The sequence below is a fragment of the Leucopleurus acutus genome (genome assembly GCF_964270905.1).
Source record: "Leucopleurus acutus genome assembly, chromosome: 5".
Lineage (NCBI taxonomy): Eukaryota > Metazoa > Chordata > Mammalia > Artiodactyla > Delphinidae > Leucopleurus > Leucopleurus acutus.
In genome coordinates, this window is record NC_139147.1 from 55,212,311 (window position 1) to 55,235,543 (window position 23,233).

Sequence of the window (23,233 nt, forward strand, 5' to 3'; positions counted from 1 at the left end):
TGTCATCCTCATGTCACTAACATTTCTTTTTTTTTTTTTTTTTGCGGTACACGGGCCTCTCACTATTGTGGCCTCTTCCGTTGCGGAGCACAGCTCCGGATGCGCAGGCTCAGCGGCCATGGCTCACGGGCCTAGCCGCTCCACGGCATGGGGGATCTTCCCGGACCAGGGCACGAACCCGTGTCCCCTGCATCGGCAGGTGGACTCTCAACCACTGCGCCACCAGGGAAGCCCTTCTTTGTAAACAATTTTTAATGGCTATATGATATTCTACTATCTGATATAGTCTAATTTATTTAATGGTTATTTTCATCATTCACTATAAAATAATGCAGTGATTAATATCTTTGCAGCCTATAGTACCTTAATAAATTACTTTAAGCTGAAATACAGAATATACTTTCTGTGGATTCAAAAAAATCACCTGAAAAATTTAATTGGTTTATGACAGTAAAATATACTACAAAGTTTTTTTCCCTGCCATTTTAATCTCAAATCATATGTACACTTCCTAAAACACCAGGGTCAATCCATATCTGGTTCTGAGGAAAAGCTCTTTTTCTCCACCATTTTCCTAGTCTAGTCTGTTGTAGAGACGTGAACATTTAATTTCACACTATGGATAGAATGTTAAGTATGCGGATAGGCCCAGATGCTGCCAAACAATTTAAATAATGTTGGTATGTATAAGTATTTTTTAAGTTCCTGCAGGGTGGTCTTCATCCTAATTTTAGAAGCATAAAGGAGTTCCTGAGAAATGAATGGTGTTCTTATGAAGCGGAATGTATTAATCCTAAATTCTATTGCTCTCTTCTAAATTCTTTATTATTTATGGCCTATTTAAGATCATGAATGGTTGTTAATAAAATGTTAACCCATATAACTAGTGGTCTACTACTTCCTGTCTACATTTGAAGAAGCTCTGCTAAAATTCAGACCTCAATCATTACAGAACATGAGTATTAACTTAACTAAAGGTCTAAACAACTGATACTGATTAAGGGAAATGAATCCGATGGTGAAAATGAACAAAAAGTTCCACAACACACATACCATAAATTCTTCATCCACTTTATTTAATGTTAATTCTGCATCATCTTCTGCAACAGTTTCTTCTTCTAATTCTTCCACTGGGTATGTTGGTCTAAAATAATAAAGCTTAACATGAGATGAAAGTAAAAAACAAAACATTTCAGCAGAGCAAAAAGGCATAATGTGAATATTAAGGATCCCCCCGCTATACCAGTTCTGGTCCTTTTTCACCTGCCCCCTTTTCCAGAATCACTGTTAAATGTTTCACGTATCCTTCCTGAAACCTTCTATGTAAAGAAGCAAAAATGTTTACCTCCAAATTTGAAGAATCAAGTACATAAATGGGATGATACCACGCATACTGTTAGCCAACTTACTTTCTTTACTTACTAATATACCACACTTAAGTACATATACAGTTGACTCCTGAACAACATGGGTTTGAATTGCGTGGGTCTATTTACACAGAGATTTTTTTCAATAGTAAATACTACCCTGCTACACGTTTTGTGGTAGATTGAATCTGCAGATGCAGAACTGCGGATTTGGAGGGATGACTTATAAGGCAGGCCTACTACAAGTTATATACAGATTTTCCACAGCCTTAAGCTCTGCATCGTTCAAAGGTCAAGTGTACAACTTCCCCTCACCGCCCCCAACATACCTGCACTGTATTCCATTGAACCATAAGTCATATGACTAGCAATCTCTGGCTGAAAATTGACGTTGTTTCTAGTTTCTTTACTAGACAATACTGAAAAGATAATCCTTATACATTTATCGTTTATGTATATCATTTAAAATAAATTTGTACAAGTATAAGGGCTGGGTCGACAACTTTGTACATTTTATTGTTTTGCTCGATATTGCTAAAACCAGCTTCCAAAACGTTACCCTAATTTACACTCGCACAACAGGGACTCTGTTTCCATACATTCGCCAATATGGTAAACATCTGCCAAAATGGTAAACAAACTCTAATCCTTTCCAATCATCTAAGTGAAAAAACCTCACTCTTGTTTTAACTGCATTTCTTTCACATGAGAGCGGTTGAATACCTCTTCATATTTCAATTGGTTATGTGTGTTTTTCAGTGAAATGCATATTTATGCCCCCTGCCCTTGTGTATGTATATTAAGAAAATTAATTCTTTGCCTAACTGTGTTAAGAATATTTTTCCTATTTATTTCTTATACTCTTAGCTATTCAGGACTGTTACAATTCTTATTACATAGACTTAGCAACATTTTCTTGCATGGGTCCTAGCTTTAACATCATACACATAAGGCTTTTCCATCACATGACACATCCCACATCCCTTTGGTCTTTCAGCACTCCTATAGTTTCATTTTTCACATTTACGTCTTTGATCAATCTGAAATTTATTAAAAAAAATTTTAATGTATCTATTTATTCATTTATTTTTGGCTGCATTGGGTCTTCGTTGTTGCACGCAGGCTTTCTCTAGTTGTGGTGAGCAGGGGTACTCTTTGTTGCAGTGCACAGACTTCTCATTGCAGTGGTTTCTCTTGTTGCAGAGCACAGGCTCTAGGCATGTGGGCTTCAGGAGTTGTGGCTTGCGGGCTGTAGAGCGCAGGCTCAGTAGTTGTGGCACACGGGCTTAGCTGTTCCGTGGCATGTGGGATCTTCCTGGACCAGGGCTCAAACCTGTGTCCCCTGCACTGGCAGGTAGATTCTTAACCACTGCGCCACCAGGGAAGTCCTGAAATTTATTTTGATAGAGGTAATAAGAAGGACTCCAGCTTTGTTCTTATTTCCAAAATCTAAACAGTGGTCCTAACACTAAGTATTGAGCACTCTTTTCTCCATCAAGATTAATGACACACATTTCCCATACTGAAAATACTCAAAAGTATTTGGGGACTTCCTTGGTGGTCCAGTGCTAAAGAATCTGCCTTCCAATGCAGGGGATGGGGGTTCTATCCCTGGTCAGGGAACTAAGATCCCAAATGCCACTGGGCAACTAAGCCTGCGTGCCGCAACTGCTGAGCTCACGTGCCTTAACTAGAGCCCGTGGGCCGGAAACTACAGAGCTCACGCGCTCTGGACCCTGTGTGCCACAACTACAGAGCCCACACCCCCTGGAACCTGTGCGCCACAACTAGTGAAGAGAAAAAACCCGTACACCACAACTAAAGAGAAGCCTGCATGCCACAAAGAAAGATCCTGCATGCCTCAATGAAGATCCCGTGTGCCACAACTAAGACCCAATGAAGCAAAAATAAATAAAATTAAAAAAAAAAATAAATCTTAAAAAAAAAGTATTTGCATTTATTTCTGGAAAGTTATTTTAAAATCCATACCTCAGGTTAACAAAATACAAAAATCGACATTTAATATTAAGGAAGTAAAGTACTACAAACCAAATCAATCTTCTTAAAGAATAATTTCCTTTTTTTTTTTTACTAGTTTGTTTTAGCATATTTAGATATATAAAATAAGCATCTATAAACACGTAACTTCTACGTCACTTACATATCACATAGTTGATATATTCTCTAATCCCTATTTTCAATGTTTCCCCCTGCTTTCCCCCCATGTATATACGGTCCCTATAAATTATACAAATCACAATCCGTGGCCAAGAATAAGATATGCTAAGAAACAAAGGAAGTACCAAATTATCTATTTAATTTGGTACTTCCTTTGTTTCTTAGCATATCTTATTCTTGGCCACGGATTGTGATTTGTATAATTTATAGGGACCGTATATACATGGGGGGAAAGATACCAATTGGTTATCTTAGTGGTTAAGATACCAATAATTTCTGGTGAATTTAGAATTCATTAGGCAATAGATTTAATAATTTTTAAAAAATGCCAAATGCAGGATATCTCATAACATTTCATGGAATCTAATAAAGAAGTAATGTAGATTATGTACTCATTCTTCACACTGCACTAAGTGGTACTGTTTGGGTTGGAGCGTATGAAATTACCACTTTTTTTTAGTTCAAAAATAGATGAACATGGGTAATTTCATATGGTTCAACCTGATGATAACCTAAGCCAAGTACATTTTTAAAAGTATTCATTAATAGAGAGTAGATAACTTTCCTGAGAGAATGTAACTGAATATACATTAAAATATACAAACAATATATACACCTTTCCAAGAAGGTAGTTCTAATCCAAATTCACTGCTTGCTCATGTTTTTACCTGAATAATGCCTTCCACAGTCTCTAACCTATCAATAATCCCAATCTCCAAAGGACCAAATTTATATATTTTCTAATTATAACCTATACAAATTGATAGTTTCTTAATATTTTATTCCCTTATCCATGTGGTCAACATTTATTGAGCATCTATGATATATCAAATGCTATGTTAACTGCCATAGAGTACATACAAAGATTTCATAATTTCTAGCAAGAAAGCCAGACCTGTAAACAAATGACTTTAATACCATGGTATAGATACAACAATAGAAATATAAACAAATCACAGGTCAGAGAAAGAAGCAATGAACAATGTCTAACAGAGTGTCAGGTGGCTTCTTCAGTATTATTCTTGCCCAGTCACTATAAACAAAGGAGAAAATCCCACTTAAAATACTATATTAATTTCCATTTTTTTCCTTAAATCTGTAGCTATCATTTACCCCCATGTATATACTATCTTTGGTTGTATAAATAAATATATGCAAAGAAAGTTTTAAAAAATGTCCTAAATTGACCAGGATATACAGTTACAGTTAAATCCTTAATAATTATATATCTGAACTGGGAAGGGGCACAATATCAAAACTGGTTTTGAAGATACCAGATATTCCAATTTTGTCTATACTAAGTTTTCTAATTAAGTGTGGCATTTTCAGTTTAGAACAGTCAAGAAGAAATACTTCCTATCAGTTCAACTAAACAGCTCTGAACCCTTAGAACAAAAAGCTCCGCACATAAAATTACTGTTGCCAGGTGGGGTAATTTTTACCTTTTCCAAGTGAAACCAATATATTTTAATGCTTCTTCGGCTAAACAGTCAAGAACATAGCATACATGTGCTCCATAACCCGATTTTAATTTTGAAGGAGCAAAATCTGCAGTTCTCCCCTGAAATACAAAAGATAAACAGGGTATAACTTGTTATTTATATTGCAATTGTCAAAATATTTTAAGCAAAGTACTGCTGAATAAATGTATCACTTCTCTATTCTTCAAATATGATTTAAAATAACTAATTACATTGCTTCTTAGAAATCCATCTCTTTAGTCTTTTTTTTTAAATCCATTGGTACAGAAATACTAAAGGAAAATGAATATGTTTTACTGTCAAAAGTATCAAATTAAAAGGCAATAACCTCATGACAGCAGAAAAAATCATCGATCTTGTTAGGGTGAAAATTCAGTATAACCACTAGGTTGGTATCATATCATTAAACAACCATGCGAAGGATGAAGTGATTCACTTGTCAAAAATCAATAACATGTGTGCCAAAAATTCTTACTGCTTGTCCCCAGGAAAAGTCAGAAAAGTACAACTGCTATCATGGTCTATTAAATCAAAGTTCCCTTTCAAAATACAGTGTTCCAGCTTCCTAGTTTTTAGTCATTTTTTAGAAGGAGAACTAAGTATCCATAAATTTATCTCAGAGACATATCAAGATTAAGAAAAATATTATTACTTTGGGCTATAATGTGTGCACACTAAACATGTTTAGAAGTGGCATTAATGTTATAATATCAACCATTCTGAGACGATTTTACCTGAAAAATAAATCTAGATATAATTATATATATACATATATACACATATATATGCATGTGTATATAGTTATTCAAAGAGAATTCTTCTAAAAGGCTAGCATTTATGTGGCTGTATTACCAATATTAAAAATGTCCTAACTTGAGAACATGCAGAAAGAAGAGAGTTGTTTACACTTACGAATGATCGAAGTTCAGATAATATGTTAGAGATTGTTGCATTAGGGTCATCATATTCTTGAGGCTGCTCAAAGGGGTGTCCTGCTTTATTAATCAACCAAGCAGCAAGAGTGAAAAACATGTAGAACTGTTCCCCAGGATTGGTAGGCAGTGCAAAATAGTGTCTGTTTCAAAAGAAGGGGAGAGGGTAGAATATGAAATATTTCAAACAAGTCCATAGTAGCTAAAGGAGCTAAACCCAAAATTGCCAAAGGATTTTTTTTTCCAAATGGCTTTAACAACAAAACACATTGATAATTCACTCTTTGAAGTTTCTAGTAAACCACAACACTCACATTAAAGTTTTTAATCAACAGGATAAGGGCAATTACTACTGGTCACAAAATATTAGATCAAAGACTTTACATCCAGAAAGTGCAGGTCATGTTAAAAAACCGAGCATGTAGAACTTTGGCCAAAATCATTTATGTGTCAGGAATAATTAATAAGAGAGTACTTCCAGAAAATGGTCATTTGGAATTAAGAGATGCTCAGAGTTTAAAAAAAGACCTTAATGATTATTCACTATGCATTTTTACATTTTTTACAATGTCACTGTTGTCTTTGCTTACTGATTCTAACCTATCCTCTAGGTTAAACAGTTGTTCTCATCTTGGCTGCATATTGAATCACTTGAGGATCTTGTCAAACTATTGCTACCTTACTAAACATTGCTTCTTCCCGCGCAGATTAAATCAGAACTTCTGGGAGTGAAGCTCCAGTATGGGCATGTTTCAAAAGCTTCCTAGGTGGTTCTAAGGTGCAGCCAGGAGTAAGAACCACTGTGTTTTATCACATCCCCAGTCTAACAAACATTTGTTGACTTTAGGTTAAATCCCCAGACTACTAAAAATAGCCCTATGAGGGTCAACATGATTTGTGCCTAAACATATCAGGAATAAAACCTGCTAGCAACAGCATTCGTCAGTTTGATCAAAGATCTTATTTTGCTTTTATGTGTAGCCATCACTATTGTGTTTACATTTGGATTTATAGATATTATAACTATTTTTCATAAGAATCAGCAGTCTACTCCTTCCTGTTTCCAAAACTTTTTCCTGCAGGGTAAGTGTAAATGTTCTGAAAGATAACAGAAAGCTGGGAAGAAAAAAGGCCATGAAGTCCTTCCAGGTAGGTATCAATATATGTTCACCAACTACTAACAACCCACCTTTTCCGTATCAGCTGCTAACAACTCCAAGACAGAGGAATGGATACTGTTAAATACTGTAGACCTAGGACAGTGGCTCTCAAACTTTAGCAGGCATCAGAATCACCTGGAAGGCTTGTTAAAACAGACTTCTGGGCCCCGGCCCCACCCCTAGGATTTCTGATACACTAGACCAGGGAAAGGGCCTGCGGGACTGCACTTCTAATAAGTTCCCAGGTGATACTGATTCTGCTGGTCTGTTGACTGCACTTTGAGAACCATTAAACTAGGATATTTCCATGCAAATCCATGACTCAAAGTACCCTGCTAACCTGCTGAGGAAATAGTATACAGATTATATCTATAGAGCCTTAAGGCCTTTCTTTTAGTTTGAAAAATACACTTGGAGGAAAAAACCACATTTTTATTAACATAGAAGATGTTGGTTGTTTATATTATCCTATTCATTTACGTAAAAACTTCCAATCCTACAATTTCTATCATGAATCAAGCAACAATGATTCTTCCTCTAACTTTTCTCCTATTATGGACTGGCTTAGCAATATGGGCAGTTTACATGAAGCCTACATATCTTCTAATGTGAGTTACTGGAAGAGAGCAAGAAATGAGATCCAAACTGTCAAGGGAAATTATTTGAGACTAGCTGTAGCCTTTAAGAGAAAGTACTACAAATTCTTGATCTAAAACACAAAAAATTAAGTAAGTACTAATGTGAAGGAAAGCTATAAAACTTATTTATGAGGCTATCACTAAGCTGCACTGACTGGAAGAGAAAGTGCTGGCTGTCCACTACCCTCAGTAACTAATGCCAGTGGCTTCAGGATGATGGACTTATTCCCCACCAGAACAGGGCAGGCCTTTGGGTTCTATGAGAGAGAGACAATTCCAATAATTATCATTTCATTTGTCTTTTTCACTTCTCAGTTTCCGAGAATACTGTTACTGCAAAGGCGGAAGTCTTTTAAACCAAAGCAATTAGTGAACAAGTTTACTAACTGCATACAAAGTGCTCAGCAAGGTCCAGGTACCCACAGTTACAAGTTGTAGGGACAGGCTCTCAAAGAGGAAAACAAAAACTAGAGATAGATCTAAATTGATAATGGCATTCATCTTTCGGGATGAGATTATGAGTGACTGCAGTACTATTTTTACACATTTTCTTGTGTTTTCTGAGTTTTCTATGAGGTTGTTTTATTACGTTTATAATCCGAAAAAAAAAAATTGTGTTTTATGGAGCTGCGTGTGTGCTCTAGGCAAGCTGTCTTCCAATCCTATCTGTAGTTCCAAAACTTTACTCTTCCTACAAAAATACGAAGTCTAAGCTCCGTGCGTAGTCCGGCCCTCCGTCGCCAAGTTTGGGGTGAAGTGCCCTTTCCTGCGTAGGAAGACAGAGGCAAGTGTTCGCTAACTCGCGCTTGGCGTTCCCCCGAAGGCCGGAGGAAGGCATCTCCCCAGAGCCCAGCCCGTATCCAGGCGCTCGGGGGACGAGGGCACCCACCTGGACGGGGGCTTCAGGTTGTTTTTCCGGAGGAGATCCTCCTCATAGCGGAGCAACTTCAGCTTCTCCACCAGGTCCTCCATCACCACGAACATGTGGTAGGCCGCGCCGGGGCCCCGTTCCACGACCACCTCCCCTGCCCCTTCGCCACGGGACCGAGAAACCCCATCCTCCAAACCCGACGGCGTGACCACTGCCGCTGCCATCGCGGAACAGACAGAAAGAGTCCAGCGTCAGCCCCGGCCCACAGACCTCTGCGGCCTGCGCTGGCTCAGCCAAGACCTCCGCGGCCGGTTACCAGGCGACCGCCGGGCAACCCATCACCAGGGAAACTAGACTCCGCCTCCTTCCCACCTAGTCTCTTCTAAATTCCCTCCAACCAGGGAGGGCTCCATGGATGACGTCACGTGTGCCCCCCGCCCCTTCCCCGCCTCTAGGGAGACGGTGGCTGTGAGACAGCCCCGCCCCGTGGGGGCGTGGCGTTCTCCTACTCACGTTAGGCCACGCTTCCTCCCGCTGAAATTTAAACACCGAGGAGGGTCTGCGGGCGTTTCCGCTGTGCTCTCTTGGTGGTCCTTAGCAGTCTTTAGGGGGCTTGGGCCGTTGGTTGCCAAGGGCCCCTGAGTCGGAGTGTGAGTCAGCTGGTAGCAGTTAAAAAGAGTAAAGGAAGACGTGCTGCAGTATTGAAGGCTACGCTAACCTGCTGGTATCTTTTTTACTTTTCTTTTCAAAACTGAAAGTTTTTAACAGTTGTAAAGATAGTCGATATCATAGGTTTCCCCTTACCTCAGGAGCTTTCCAACGAGAGTTTTCATTAATCTTTCTCTCATTCGGGAATGCTGTGTTTAACAATATATTGTAAGATTTGAAGTATTATAATTCTCCGCTGTTACTCCAGGGCTGGGAAAAGTTGTTGGTTGGGAGGGGGTGGGGAAGAAGAAAGGCTGAGGATAAGCAGAAAGGAGGCATGAGGAACGATTTGTTCTACCTCAGAAATAAGAACTCTAAACTCACATCCTGCTGCTTAATCTGTTGCAAGCCCATTACACGTAGTGTAAAGTTTGGGGGTTCCTTGTTAAAAATCAACAAAATAAAGGAGATAATCTTGAAAGGAATTTCCCTGCGCTATAACTCTTAAGTGTGGCTAAAGACAGAGTGTTAACTACTGTACTGCGCAGCTGTTGACCTGGAACATACAAGAAAGGGCATAATTGACCACAGCTTTACAGTTGTCAAAAAGAGTTTGTGTATCAAGCAGATTTCCTACCAGCTACATAAAAAATGAGGTAGGTGGTGGATGCTGGAGGTTTCCTGGGAGAAGAAAATGTATGGCAAGAGGTTGAATGTATGTTTGTATTTATGTGATTTTTGATCTCTGATCTCCTGTATCTGCTACTAGAGAACATAGAAGAGGCCCATTTTTTGACAGAACTGAAGTTTAAAATTTATTTGTAGTATCTTTTTGTTAGAAAAATGGGCAGAAGAACACTTCTCATTTTAATATCAGTCTAGACCTAACTTGCTTTGGATACCAATAAAGGATCAAAGTGAAAAACCAGAAAGGCAAATACCTTTTTCTATTTACCAAAGAAAAGGAATATGTAAAATGACTGATTTATGTAGAAAATAACCCAAAGGGGAAGACCACTGAAAATTTTTTTAGATAAATGACATCGTTTGCCTACTGCAGGTCATTAACAGCTGCTTTTAATAAAAACGAGTGGAAAATTTGGATTTGATTCTGCACCACTGCTGAACTGTTGTTTTTCTTTGCCTCCGTAGAACAGTGTTTCTCCCCCATACATACCAACAGCAACCACCATACCTGTGGGTAAAGGGTACTGTGGTATGTCTATATAACTTTCAGAGAACAAGATAGATGCATAGCTTTTTAGGACTGAAAAAAAAAAAGTATAAGCTCAGTTATATGCTTTGAGGTCCTTGATTAATCCACAAGTAACCTGTGGCTTTTTAGATGACTCTCAGAGCAGTGTCAGACTTTACAGGTAAATTGATTATAACCAAGGAGATGTTCACTTGAAATCAGGCTGCCTACATAAGATATTCTGACATTTTCAGAAAGTTATATATAACACTCAGAATGAAATAGTCAAACATTGTTTTTTGGCTGATGAGAAATCCTCCAACAACATATGTATTTTGATTGGGGGGAGGAAAAAACCTTTCCCACAATCTACCCATTTCCTTCCCAGGTACAATACTGATGCAGCCTGGCTTGAAACCAGTATGAATAATTATTTTCCCCTTTAACTGTGTGAAGAAGAAAAGATGAAATTAAAATATAAACTGTCCCCCAGTAACTGGCACAGAAAAAAATGAAAGAAACAAAGGAAAAACCAACTGTTCAACACTGCATATTTTCTCACAGAAAGAAAAGATGGGAAAGAACACTGAAATGTCATTTTATTTTTATAAGACCTAGGGATTATTTTTGCTGAAGTTTTGTTTACCCATAACAGTTTAACACTTCAAGAGGTCTTTTGCCTGATGGAGGTAGTTTCCTTCACATGTGTGAGAGTACACACTCAAATCCTCTTCCAGCTTCCTCAGCCACCCAGGAGTTTTGGGGTGCAGTTGTGTTAGTATTTTGGCAGGACTTGCTCACTGGTTGACTAAGGAGTTAAATAAGAGCTTGAAGAGAATGGAATGTTGAGGCATGTGTATACTTTCAAGAATCTTAAAGATTTATCCCTGGCTCTATGTGTTGACCACAATTGATAGCTGGGCTTCTAACTCTTTTATCTCTTGCAAACTATCTGTGAAATGCTAGGAGGTAGTTTTTAAGGCCCTTAAGATATTTCTGCGAATGGATTAATCTCTGGAAACTAAAGAGCATCCCAATCAAAAGTGATTTAAGCTAAATAGATTTTCCTGGGGGATGCTGAGCAAGGCTAGGGGTGGAAAGGAGGCAGGTTCAAAGATGGAGGAAGGCTTTCCAGCTGCATCTCCTAATATAAGAAGTCCTTCAGGAAGACTGGGCAGACTTAAAGAACAAAGCTGCTTTGTGTTATAAATGGTCTAGTACCACCCATCTGGGATGTTAAAAACTTAGAAAACCACTAACTGAATAAAATTTCCTTAACCTGATAGAAAGTATTGGCCACAAATCTAGAAAGAAAAAAATGTTTAAATGTGAAGCATTAGAGGCAAAGCCTTTTAAAGTTAAGAACAAAGTGAAGACATCCACTCTTCAAAACTGTGCTAGAGATCAGAGCCAGTACAATGAGACAAAAAATTAGTAAGTATTGCAGAAGAAAAAACTGTTGCAGGTAATATGATTAAGTGAAAAATCCAAGAGAATCTACAGACAAGCTATTAAGACAGTTCAGCAAGTTAGCCATATATAAGATCCAAACTAAAGAAAAATTATGTAAAAACCAAAAAGCTCAAAAACAAACCATATATAGCACCCAGGAATAAGTCTATCATTATGATTACAGAGAAATTGTTAAAGTCATGGAAAATCCAAATAGGGATACAATATTCATCAATGAGAAAAGTCAGTTATCTTTACCTAATCCATAAACAATTTCAAGTATAATTCCAAGAGGGCCTACACTGAAATTCATGTAAGAGTAAATTTAAAGAAGCAAGAGAAAGGAATCATATCAGGTAGTAAGTTCCCTAATAAAAGTATAACTTAAAATAATAGCATCACAGGAATAAATAGAGAATAGCCTGGAAACAGGTGAGAGTTTACATGGAAACTCAGTATATGACAAAGTTGGTGTTACCAACTAGTGGAGAAAGATGAACTGTTCAATAAATGCTGTTGATGCTATGGGTTATCCATATGGAAACAAAATTACATCTCTGAATTCCAGCACATAAATTCCATATGGATTGAAGACATAAATGTGAAATACTTGTAGGATGGTTAGAAGGAAGGAAAATAGAGTATCTTTAATCTCAGTGTAAGGAAGGATTTCTTGAAGGAAATAAAGAACAAATTTTAAAGAAAAGAGAAACTCATCAAAATTTAAGAAATTAAATACAAATGAGGACTCCATAAACCATGAAGAAAGGAGATACTTGTGACCTATTTAATGTAATGGATTAGTTTCCAGGATACACAAAGATGATAGATCACTGTAAGGCCTCTGTGCCGTGTTGGAGGGTTTTGGATGCATTCTTCTAGGTCAGGATTTCTTGGCCTTAGCACTGTTGATATTTTAGGCTAGATAATTCTTTGTTGTTGGGGGCTATGCTGTGCACTGTAGGATTTTAACAGCATCCCTGGCCTTTACCCACTAGATGCCAGTAGCACCCACCCATACTTGTAACAGCCAAAAATGTCTCTAGACATTGCCAGCTGGCCCCTGGGTGAGAATATCCCCTCTGGTTGAGAACCACTGCTCTAGAGACATGGGTTGAAGTAGCTAATGCCTATGTAAAAACCAGGAATGTAAAGGTAAATGAGTGACTGAGCGATGCGTGTATGTGTTATGGGGAGGGACTGTGGTGACCTAGAAAACTCATGAACCATCTCAAGGAGGGGACATTTTTGTCATGCAGGAAGTCAGCTCAATTTTGTGATGTTTTATGATTTTGCAAGGATCTGAGCTTGGATTTATATGTCACTGTGAGATCCTAATGACTTTGAGGGTGACCTTTCTAACCCAGAAAATACTATTTCAGGGGCTACTTTAGTTGTTAAATGTATTTAATTTATTAATGCATTGAAGTTCAAAATGAGAAACCTTATTCTTTTATTTTGATATTCAAATCTTATTCAATTTGTAAATATAGTAAATTTGTTACAGTGGAGTTTAATGAGGGGATTTACAACTTAAATTCCTATAGAGGTTTTAAACTGTTCATAAGCTTATTATATTGTTTTAATATTATCTGACAAACTATTCCAGATACTATAAAATCTCCTGACTCTAAAAGTAAAAAGTGAGAGAGGAGGGAAATAAGTTCTATGAAATATTCCATTACTGGTTGTAAAGGTAGATTTTAATGTAAAACCAAAAGTCTAAATCAGTTACTCAACTGTGTATTATAAATGGGAATCACAAGTCAGTCTGTTTCTCTAACAGGCAAAACTTTCAAACGTTAGATACTTAAGTATCTATAGGCACACATTATTCTTTAACATAATTATACTACTGTAGGTTTGACTTTCATCATTAGTTACCCACTTAAGAACTAATCATCATCCCAACCTTAACCTGTGAAAGTTCACATCCAATGTTCCAAGAGATTCCTGGGCCAGAGGTCCAGGAGGTTATTGCCCAAAACACCAGTAGGACACACTCAGTTCTAACTTGCTGTAATAAACTCCCTAACTTAGAAAGGGAAGTGAGTGGTTTTGTAACCCATTCCCCTGGATTTACTTAGTCTTTTAGTTCTTCTCTACTAAATGGAAGTCTTCTAACGCCTCCAAGATTATAGTTAACTGTTTCAGCTAACTTTGGCTCTCAAGGTAGATAAATGCCATCAAGTTGCATTGTCTTATATGTATATCAAGGCTTTTCTTTGCTCCATGGTCTCATTTTCTTGGAGGAGAAACAAAGTGCATGGGTGAACTGAGTTCCATTTAATGCCTCTGTGTAGGTGATGGCGATGGTTATTGAAGGATTTCAAGTAGAGGCACGTGTGTTGTGGGAGGGGAAGTGGAAGGTGATTAAATTTGCATCTTAGAGTGTTCTGACAATATTGTAGAGAAGGGACTATGGAAAGATGAACATTGATTCAGAAGGCAATTCAAACAGTCAGGTGAGAGATGCTTCTGAACTGGGATGAGAAACAATTAGAATGGTGAGAAAATGATAGATATTCGGAAGGAGATTCAACAGAACATAGTAATGGGCACCATGGTATGTTCTCTGGGACATGAATGGCACCATAAGGTGCCCCACTGTGGGGCAAAATGGCTGGTCTTTATACCCTTGTCTCCCTGGGTCATTGGCTGTGGGCTGTCCCAGACACCTCTGGGTGAGGTGGCCTCTATTATCAAGGGTAATTTTCTGGAAAAGGATGCAGCTGTGAACACTGAGTCCCCAGTATTCATAGCAACTGGGGAATACATATATCATCCCGGTGAAAAGGGATCTGGGCAGGCACTGGCAACTTTTACTACAACAGTTGACATTAAAATGCAACACTTCTGAATTTCTTATGTGGTTCTGAAGTAGTGAAGACGGTCTTAAGCTTTTGTTTTTAAAGAGTCTGCTAAAGATTGATCAGCTGTAGTATATACTGTCAGATGGCAAAATAGGTAACTCTGCAAATATTGAAACACTCATTCTAGTTTCTTGATAAAGTCCTATTCCATCATATACGTTAGTAACACTTAATTTGACACATATTGGGTACTAACAAGAAAGATTGATCTGATTTTTCAGAGTTTTAAAGGTTAAATAGGTTTATTCTTTAAGGTCTAAATTGAGAAGATTCAGTTTATTTATGGGATAGCATTTTTTCCCTCAAGGAAAAATCAAATTCAAGCCGGAGAGTAAATAATAAATGTCATAAAATCTTTCTTAATGGGGATCCCTAGAACCTAATAAAAGCAAAATCTGCTAGATGCCGCACTTTGCATTGCAATACACAGTACACCAGGCTCTCTGATGGCCTGTTTTTCAAATGGTTATTGGCACCTTGTCTTGAGGTTTTGGAACCCATTGCTCAAACCATTACATGGTAATCAAACATTAAATCCAAACACCTTATTTTTATTCCTAGCTATTTAGTGGAGATGATTTCCTACACCATACCTACATATTTTGCTTCATGAATAGAACAGGTAATCCATTCTGCCTTTGCATCTAGTGAGATTTTGACGAGAGAATTTTTTTCTTTCTTTCTGGAGGTGTGAAGGAGAAAGCCCAGACTAATAGGTCCAGAGATCAGTATTTTGCTTTTGACAGCCACAGAGTATTTTCTAAATTTCTTTTCGCAGCAAATATTTGAGTACATACAATGCGTTAGGCACTATGCTTGGGCATGGTGATACAAAGACTTATGAGCCTCCTCTCTGTGCTCAAATAGCTCGTACTCTAGCACGGCATACCTGTGTAAATTGGCAAGTGCAACCTAGGATATAGAAGAGTAGAGTGTATTCTTTTCTCGTACCCCTCCACAAGACAGTTGGTTGTGCCTCCTCTGTACCCCCATGGCCTGTGATACTTTCTTTCTCTGGAGTCCCATTTTTCTCCTATGCTCTGAAGGGTTGCGAAGTTTGAGGGGAAATTGGTAGGAGAATTCATATGATTGAGGTAGATCTCTTGCTTGGAGAGCTAAACTTCAGAATAAAGGTGATGGGTCCTCTCCTTTGTGTCTAGTATGGGGGACAATGCCCTTTAGCCTTTTGCTTAAGGGTGCAGGGGTGTATGAGCTGACTCTCTTTACCTAGGAACTTTAGCAAGGGGTCTGCCATTTAGAGTCAGGTATTTCCAGAATCTGGAGAAGAACATGCACCTATGTCCCATTCACTAAGAATTCGAATTGGAAAGTGTTTAAGCGCATTCCAAAGAACTCACCCCAATGTAGTCCTGGATCAAGAGCATAAACTAAAAATGCTTTTGACTTTCTAACAACTTATTTTCAGTATGTCTGTGTGCTTGATCTGCACACCCAATACACATTTCGAAAACTTGTAGCTACCGAGTTCAGAGGAATACTCATAAACTCTGTATAAAACTTTTCTTCCTTCTCTGCAGTACCCCAAGGCAGAGTATGGATTTGTCACAGTAACCTTCTGGGAGAGTAGACAGTTGTTATGGTACATAGACTGTGTGATTGTCTAAGCCCTCAGGAGGAAGGGGAGACCTTCCCCACAGCTCCCACATAGAGCAGGAGTTGCTGGTTTCCCAGAGAGCTGTGAAGAAAATGGCTAGCTATCTGCCAGCCCATTTTTACCCTATTAATGTGAAAGATTTATACTTGGTCCATTTTCAGACTTCAAACTTTGAACAGACTTCTCCTTGCTTATTCTCATGCCTGTGAAGAAAAACTGTTTTTGTTTTTGTGGCTTTAAAATAAGATTTTCCCTCAGGTAGAACAACCCACCTCTAATTCTCTCAGTCTTCTTGACTATGATATATTCTTCTTCTTCCAGATGAACTCTAAAATGTATTCAATGTGAAAATATGTACTCTTAGGATATTTTTTGTAATATTAAGTTTATCATCCAGGGATATAGCATATACTCTATTTGAATCTCTTATTGGGTTAAAAAGGTCTCTGAAAATCTGTTATATTTTCAATTTTTAAACTGACAGGTAATTTTAAAACAAACTGTTGCTGTTACGTTACTTACTTTTGCTAGTAGGTTAACACTGTTGAGTATGGAAACTCCATATTTTACTTTCTGAAGGCAAGGAAAGATTGTTATACTGCAGAAGGTTTGAATCTCCTCAGCTTCTTGGAGGAAGAATACTTCTGAAATGGGAAGCCAGAGCTTTTATATGTAAAATTAGAAATGCCCCAGAGGATCTTGCTCTTTCAAAAGGAACATGAAGTCCTTTCACAAAATAAAAAGGAAAAAGGTCTTTATTCTTGCTTGAAATACAATGACAGCTTCCTTCTGTTTTCCCAGCAGACCTAGTCCTCTTTCACACTTTGTCTACATTGTTCCCAGAGTAATCTTTCTAAAATGCAAATATGGACACATCACTGTCCTGCCTGACATCCGTACATGACCCTGCATTTGGGACAATGTCCGCACTTTTTAGCCTGCTATAGAAGCCTCTAGGGGCACATCCTGGCTTTGTGGGGCTTGAAGCTTATGCAATTCGGGGGTGGGGATCCTTCCTAATATAAAATTTTGAATTCAAAATGAGCCTCAGGGTCTTAGAAAGGGTAATACAAGGGGCAATTCTCCTTGAAACATAAATTTTACTAATTTCCTAGGGTATCTGCCTCTACTAAGGGAATTGTTTTATTATCTCAAATGAGTTGCAGTTACCAGGTTAATAAATCATGACTAAGGTAAAGTGTCCAATAAGCTAAAGTTGAAAACTTTTTCCTCTGCCCTTCTAGATTCTTTGGCTGAGGCTCTGTGAATTAGACTGAAAAGACAGATTAACGAGAGAAAAATAAACAGTTTATTAACGGGCAGTGAGCTCACATGCAGGAGAGAAACTCAGTGATGAGTAACTCATACGGGTGGTTAGAACTTGGGCTTATGTAGCATTTTAACAAAGAACAGTAAATGTGTAGAGAAGAGACAAGACAAAGGAAAAGGGTTTTAAGCTTCCAAGGTAAATATATGGGGGAACCAATGGAAGATAAGGGTTGTTTTGGTAAAGCATGTTATGTAGATTCCTCTTAGCGCTGTTTCTGGGCTGGTAAGAGTCTTCAGTGATTTACGAATCTAAGTTTGTTTCAGGCAAATGGGGAGGGCAGAGCACATTTTTTTTCTTTTGGCGTCTGCTATTTCTCAACTGTCTTCAGCTCAAAATAATCCTTATGCTGAAGTGGCATATTTTTGTGTGTCATATTCTGATCCCCTACAGACTTGAGATCTGACTAGAACTCAAGACCCAGTGGCTGCATATGGCCAGGATGGTTCTTCCTAAAATGAGACATATTTTGAGCCTTTTTAGAGTCACCACAATAAGGAAGATATTAAGCCCATAGTTTTCATACTAGGTTTATTTCAAATAGGTTCCAGTTCAACCCTTAAATTACTAAATTAAAGTTAGTTAAATTGCTTCCCTCTGATTTGAGATTGCAATTCTCTACATGGTAGTAACTAACTTCCTTCGCTAATCCTTAGCTACATGGTTGAAATATCTATTTTAACAGTCTTCTTGTCTGACTGAGCCACCAATCTTAATGATGTTTTAACAATGGCTGATTGGATCCTACATCTCTTCTGCCTTTGTCTGGCTTTGTAGTCAACACCACCAAAGTCGTGCTCTGATTAACTCTTCCTCACACCAGATGATGGTTCTGGTTTCTTTTCAGTTGAGACTGAGATGGTGGAATGATGAGAACGGCTACACATACTTTCATTGTTTCCTACCCCATGTGACCATCCTCTCTTCACTCAGTAAATTTGGTTCCCCCCTTTTCTTTCCTCTAGAGCCTCTTTTTAAAGATGGCAGTGATTTCTTATTCTTTAGGTGACTTTTCTCTAAAGCACTTGTGTTAGTTTGAGTCTTCCAAGAATCAGAGGCCAAAATGTGATTAGACATGCAATCTCATTTATTAAGCTATATACCTGGGATGGAAAATGGGAAGGGAGCTGGCAAAGGCTGGGTCAACAGTCAGATCTTGGCGCAAGAGAGACGCAAGTGAAGAATAAAGGGAAGAAACTGTGTATGGAAGTGTTCGCTCCTCACTGCCATGCAGTCCAAGGACCTCAGTCAAAGCTGGCAGCCTTTTGTATCACCCTGTATATGGGCAGGGTGAATATTCCTAGGTTTCTGCCAGAAGCTGAAGAGAACTTCCACGTGTATTGCTTCCTTCTTTGTGCAGGGAATTCAAGATACAGTGATTTGTCTTCTACTTTGGAGCATGTCCCAGCATACCTATGATCACTGGATTCTTAAGACTTCACTGAAGGGACTGGCACCTGAAAATTTGAACTCTCACCCTCTAGGGTGCATGCATTTTACCATGGCCTCCAGCCTACCAACCACCTGTTGTTCCTGCTCAATCAGTATTATATCATGGATGTAATGGATAGGTGTGATGTTCTGTGGCATGTCCTGAAGGTCTAGATCTCTTTGGACTATGACAAAGGACAGGAGAGTTAACATAGCCCTGAGGGAAAATTTTAAATGAATATTGTCGTCCATCCACGCAAATGCCAACTTCCTGGTTCTCTTTCCTGACTGGGATTGATTAGAATACATTCACTAGACTAATGGCTGGGTATGTGTACCTGATGCCATATTAATTTGCTCTATCAAGCATACCATGCCTGGTACGATAGCTACAATCTAGGATACATCTTGGTTGACGTTGTGACAGTCTACAGTCATTCTCCCAGAGCTATCTGGCTTTTTGGAGGGGCCACAGTATCAAATTAAATTGAGGTATGATAGAACCCACCATTCCTGCATCCTTCCGATATTTATTTAATGCTGGTACTCATCTTTGCCACACCCCTCCATGGGATATGATAATGCTTTTTTTTTAATTATTTTGGGAGGCAGTTTCAGAGGTTTCCATATGACTATCCCCACTATGACAGCTCTCACTCCAGAGGCCAGAGACAATATGGAGATTACTCCACCCGCCAATTGTATCAACTTGAATCACACGTACAGGCACTCTATTGTCATGGTACATGCTTGCCATGGTGTAACAGAGTCCTTCCTCCTGGACCCCCAGCCCCTTCTTTAGTCAGAGGGTTACAGATGTGAACATCTGGTCTGGGAACTGAATAAGCGATTGTGACTTTGCTGGTCAGTCACTTTCAGCATCCTGCTCCTCTGTTCTTTATTTGGTTGTAATATTAAGCAACACCCTTGTTAGCTGCCCATATGTTTTGCCTCTAGAGATACCATGCTCTGTTAACCATTTTTACAACTCCCGGCAGGTCAAGCAGCCTTGGCTGCCCTCTGGCCTTGCCAGTCATTATGATAATTACAGCCTCCTGGCTCCTGACAGACAAGTGCTGCCATCTGTCCTCTATTACTTAAAGCCCCTTCATCTCCACGGATGGTAACCAGCCTAGCTATGCAACTGCCTCTAGTATCAACATCCCTGGCTTGTAGAGGAAAGCCATCACAGAATTTCATAGTGGTACTGGTGCCCCTCTAACCAGTGCATTCCTGATGGTGTTGGTAAATGGAGTGCTCTTTGTGCCCTCCTACAGAGCTCGATCTTCTGGTGGGTCTTTTGGCCTTACATATCCATACCACATGCCCTCTTTCCTCAGCTACTTAATTCCTTCACTTGCCTTCTGTTAGGGTAAGCTCTTTGAGAATTAGCCTGGCTTTTAGGAACTACCCCAGCTGCTAGTTTACCTACTCTCTGGGGTCCTTGCTAGGGTGTTAAATCCTGGGTCTTGATAAAGTGTCTCTAAGTCCATGAATTCTGGCTTATTCAAATGTACATTCTGTCCGCATTGATCAAGCACTGCAAAATCCACTTGCAGCAATAATTTCCTGGCTCCTACTAGTGCATCCCAGGTCATTCATATAATTCTTTAGGTGTATAGTCTCTTTCCTTCCTTATAAGGCGCAGCCCATCTTCAGCTGGGTTAAGCTGAGATTTAACCCTGTTTATTGTCCTGGCAGCCAAGACATATAGTAGGGGTAGCCCGTGTGTATATCACCTACTGCCTTGTCAGGGTGAAATTTTTGCCGTGCTGGGCTTGTTCTTACTGGGGAGGATTATGCTACCTCTGCAGTCCCAGAGGGTCTGGAAGGTTGCAGAATCAACATCCTCAGGACAACCACTCAGATGTCCCTATCCAGTTTCAGGGTTCTGGGTTTTCCCCACCAGGGCCCTGACCGTCACACAACTGACCTGCCTTGGCTGAGAATTAAAATGTTTCTTGAGCTCTGGAACTTTAATAATCAAGTCTTCAGCCTGCTGTTTAACTGTGTCTACCCTCCTAGCAAGAGACAGGCCTCTTAGTAAGCTACCACCAAGGCTTTCTGGCTCTTCTATTTAGTTTCTGAGTGATGTTTACAGCCCTCATCTCTCATTATCCTTCTGTAAAGTGTCAATGCAACTTAGCAGTAACCAGCCAACCCCTCTATCTTTGTAAGCATTGTTCCCCCCAAATTTTTTCAAATGCCAGTATCGTCCCTACCTGTCGCAGCATTCACCTCCACTGGAACATTTTCCAGAGAGCATTCACCAAGGCCATCACGAATGCACTGGGGAGAGGTCACTAAAATCTAGCAATTTAGCCACTATCTTTTGCCAGAAAGTGTGATCCACCTACCAAGGAGGATGGTGTCCTCTGTCTGCCTGGTGGTGGGTAAGCCAGTACCAAACCCCCATCTTACTGTGTGTTTTTTCGGACCATTTCTGGTACTACTGGTGTTTGTCTGGGTCCTCTGAAATCAGACACCAAGACTGGGTTAAGTGTAAAAGGATTTTATTAGAGAAAATGCCTAAATGAGAAAAAATGGTGAGGGAGATGGAAAAGGCTGGAAGAGCAGTCAGACCGTGGGCAAGTCTGAATGTGAATGAGGAAGAGATGGAAGGAAGGTTGAGTGGAAGCATGTCATTACAGTCTAAGGAAGGCTCAGCAAGGCCGTCAAGGAAGTCCAGTCAAAATCGCCCATCCTAGGAGGTGCATGTCTCCTACAGAACTCAGTCATTGCCTGCAAGCAGCCCTTGGGTGTGTTGCCTCAGTCCAAACATGTAGTGGTTTTTCAGAGCACAGCTGTTGGAGCTTCTGGTCAATTCTGCTCATTCTCATGACCCCCACAGCTTAATCAGTGTTCTAGTTACCATTTTTGCATCACAACATACACCAAAATTTTGCAGCTCAAGACACCATTCTATTATATTTATAGTGTTAAAGAAAAAACAAAATGGAGGCCATAGTTTGAATATACCCCTAAATCAAACACTCATATCACATAACCAAAATAAGCTGTGCTGATTTCCCTGAAATGCTGACTCTGACCTTAAACAAATCTTAAGCTTTCTTCATGTCTGTGTGACCTTACAGCTTCCTAGCCAATAAGCTACAAATTAGTAAACTTATACAGTGCTATTACCCTAAAAGGAATGTAAGTTTCTAGTAACCAGTCACAATAGAAAACAATCTACAGTTGACCCTTGAATAACATGGGTTTGAACAGTTTGGGTCCACTTATATGTGTATTTTTTCAATAGTAAATCCTATAGTACTACATGACCTGCAGTTGGTTGAATCCAAGGATGCTGAACTGTGCTGGAGGTTGGTGTTCCTAACCCTGGGGTGGTTCAAGGGTCAACTGAACTCTTTCATTCATTCGTTGTAAATTGAGGTGTAACTGCTGAGACCTGAGCTTCGTGTTACTTTTGGTTTTGAAGTCTCCCTGTTGCAAAAGGTTTGTCTCTTGCTCAATAAAATATTTATATCAAGTGATGCTCTCTGAATTTTCTTTTGAGAGTAGATTGGTCCAGGAACTCAAACAGAGCATAACAGGCATGTCTTGTCTTTGCTCTGTGATGTTTGAGGCCTCAGCTAGGAAGACTGGAAGGCTAGGGCGACTCCATGGCTGAGGACTGGGTTCCTCCGAAGGCAAATTCACTCATGACAGGCACCTCGGCTGGGATGGTGTGACGATTAGGATGTCCAATAAGAGTTCCCACACATGGCTTCTCCATGTGTCTTGGCTTTCTTACAACGTGATGATCTCAGGGTAGTCAGAGTTAAGAGTTTTCTTTTCTCCCTCATCTAAATTAAATCCAGGTTGATGAAAACCAGGAATTATCCAAATAAACTACAGGGAGCTATTTCAAGGTTCTTCCTTTTTCTGAGGTGGTTGATAAACATTTCAACTGTAGTCTGATATTTAATTCCAAAATAATAAAATCCTAACTTGCTTCCTGAAATGGCCTTTCTAAACTGGGAATTAGGGAAGAGTTCTCATCCAAAGGTAATTAAATGGCCTTAATAGGTAACTAATGACTTCTTAAGGACCTTCTCAGTG

At 39.2% G+C, this 23,233-nt stretch overlaps 1 protein-coding gene across 1 annotated transcript in view; it reads right to left on the reverse strand.

The window, feature by feature from the left end:
• The window catches only part of IFT57 (intraflagellar transport 57), a 60,101-nt gene extending 51,175 nt beyond the window's left edge, over positions 1-8,926 (reverse strand). Inside the window, exons 1-4 of the mRNA XM_082839836.1 lie at positions 8,646-8,926; positions 5,939-6,101; positions 4,988-5,106; positions 1,054-1,144 (exon numbers count right to left, since the gene is read on the reverse strand). Coding sequence (XP_082695962.1) covers positions 1,054-1,144; positions 4,988-5,106; positions 5,939-6,101; positions 8,646-8,851 — 579 coding nt within the window. The 5' untranslated portion in view covers positions 8,852-8,926. The remainder of the gene's footprint in view (positions 1-1,053; positions 1,145-4,987; positions 5,107-5,938; positions 6,102-8,645) is intronic.
• Between the last annotated feature and the right edge of the window lie 14,307 nt (positions 8,927-23,233).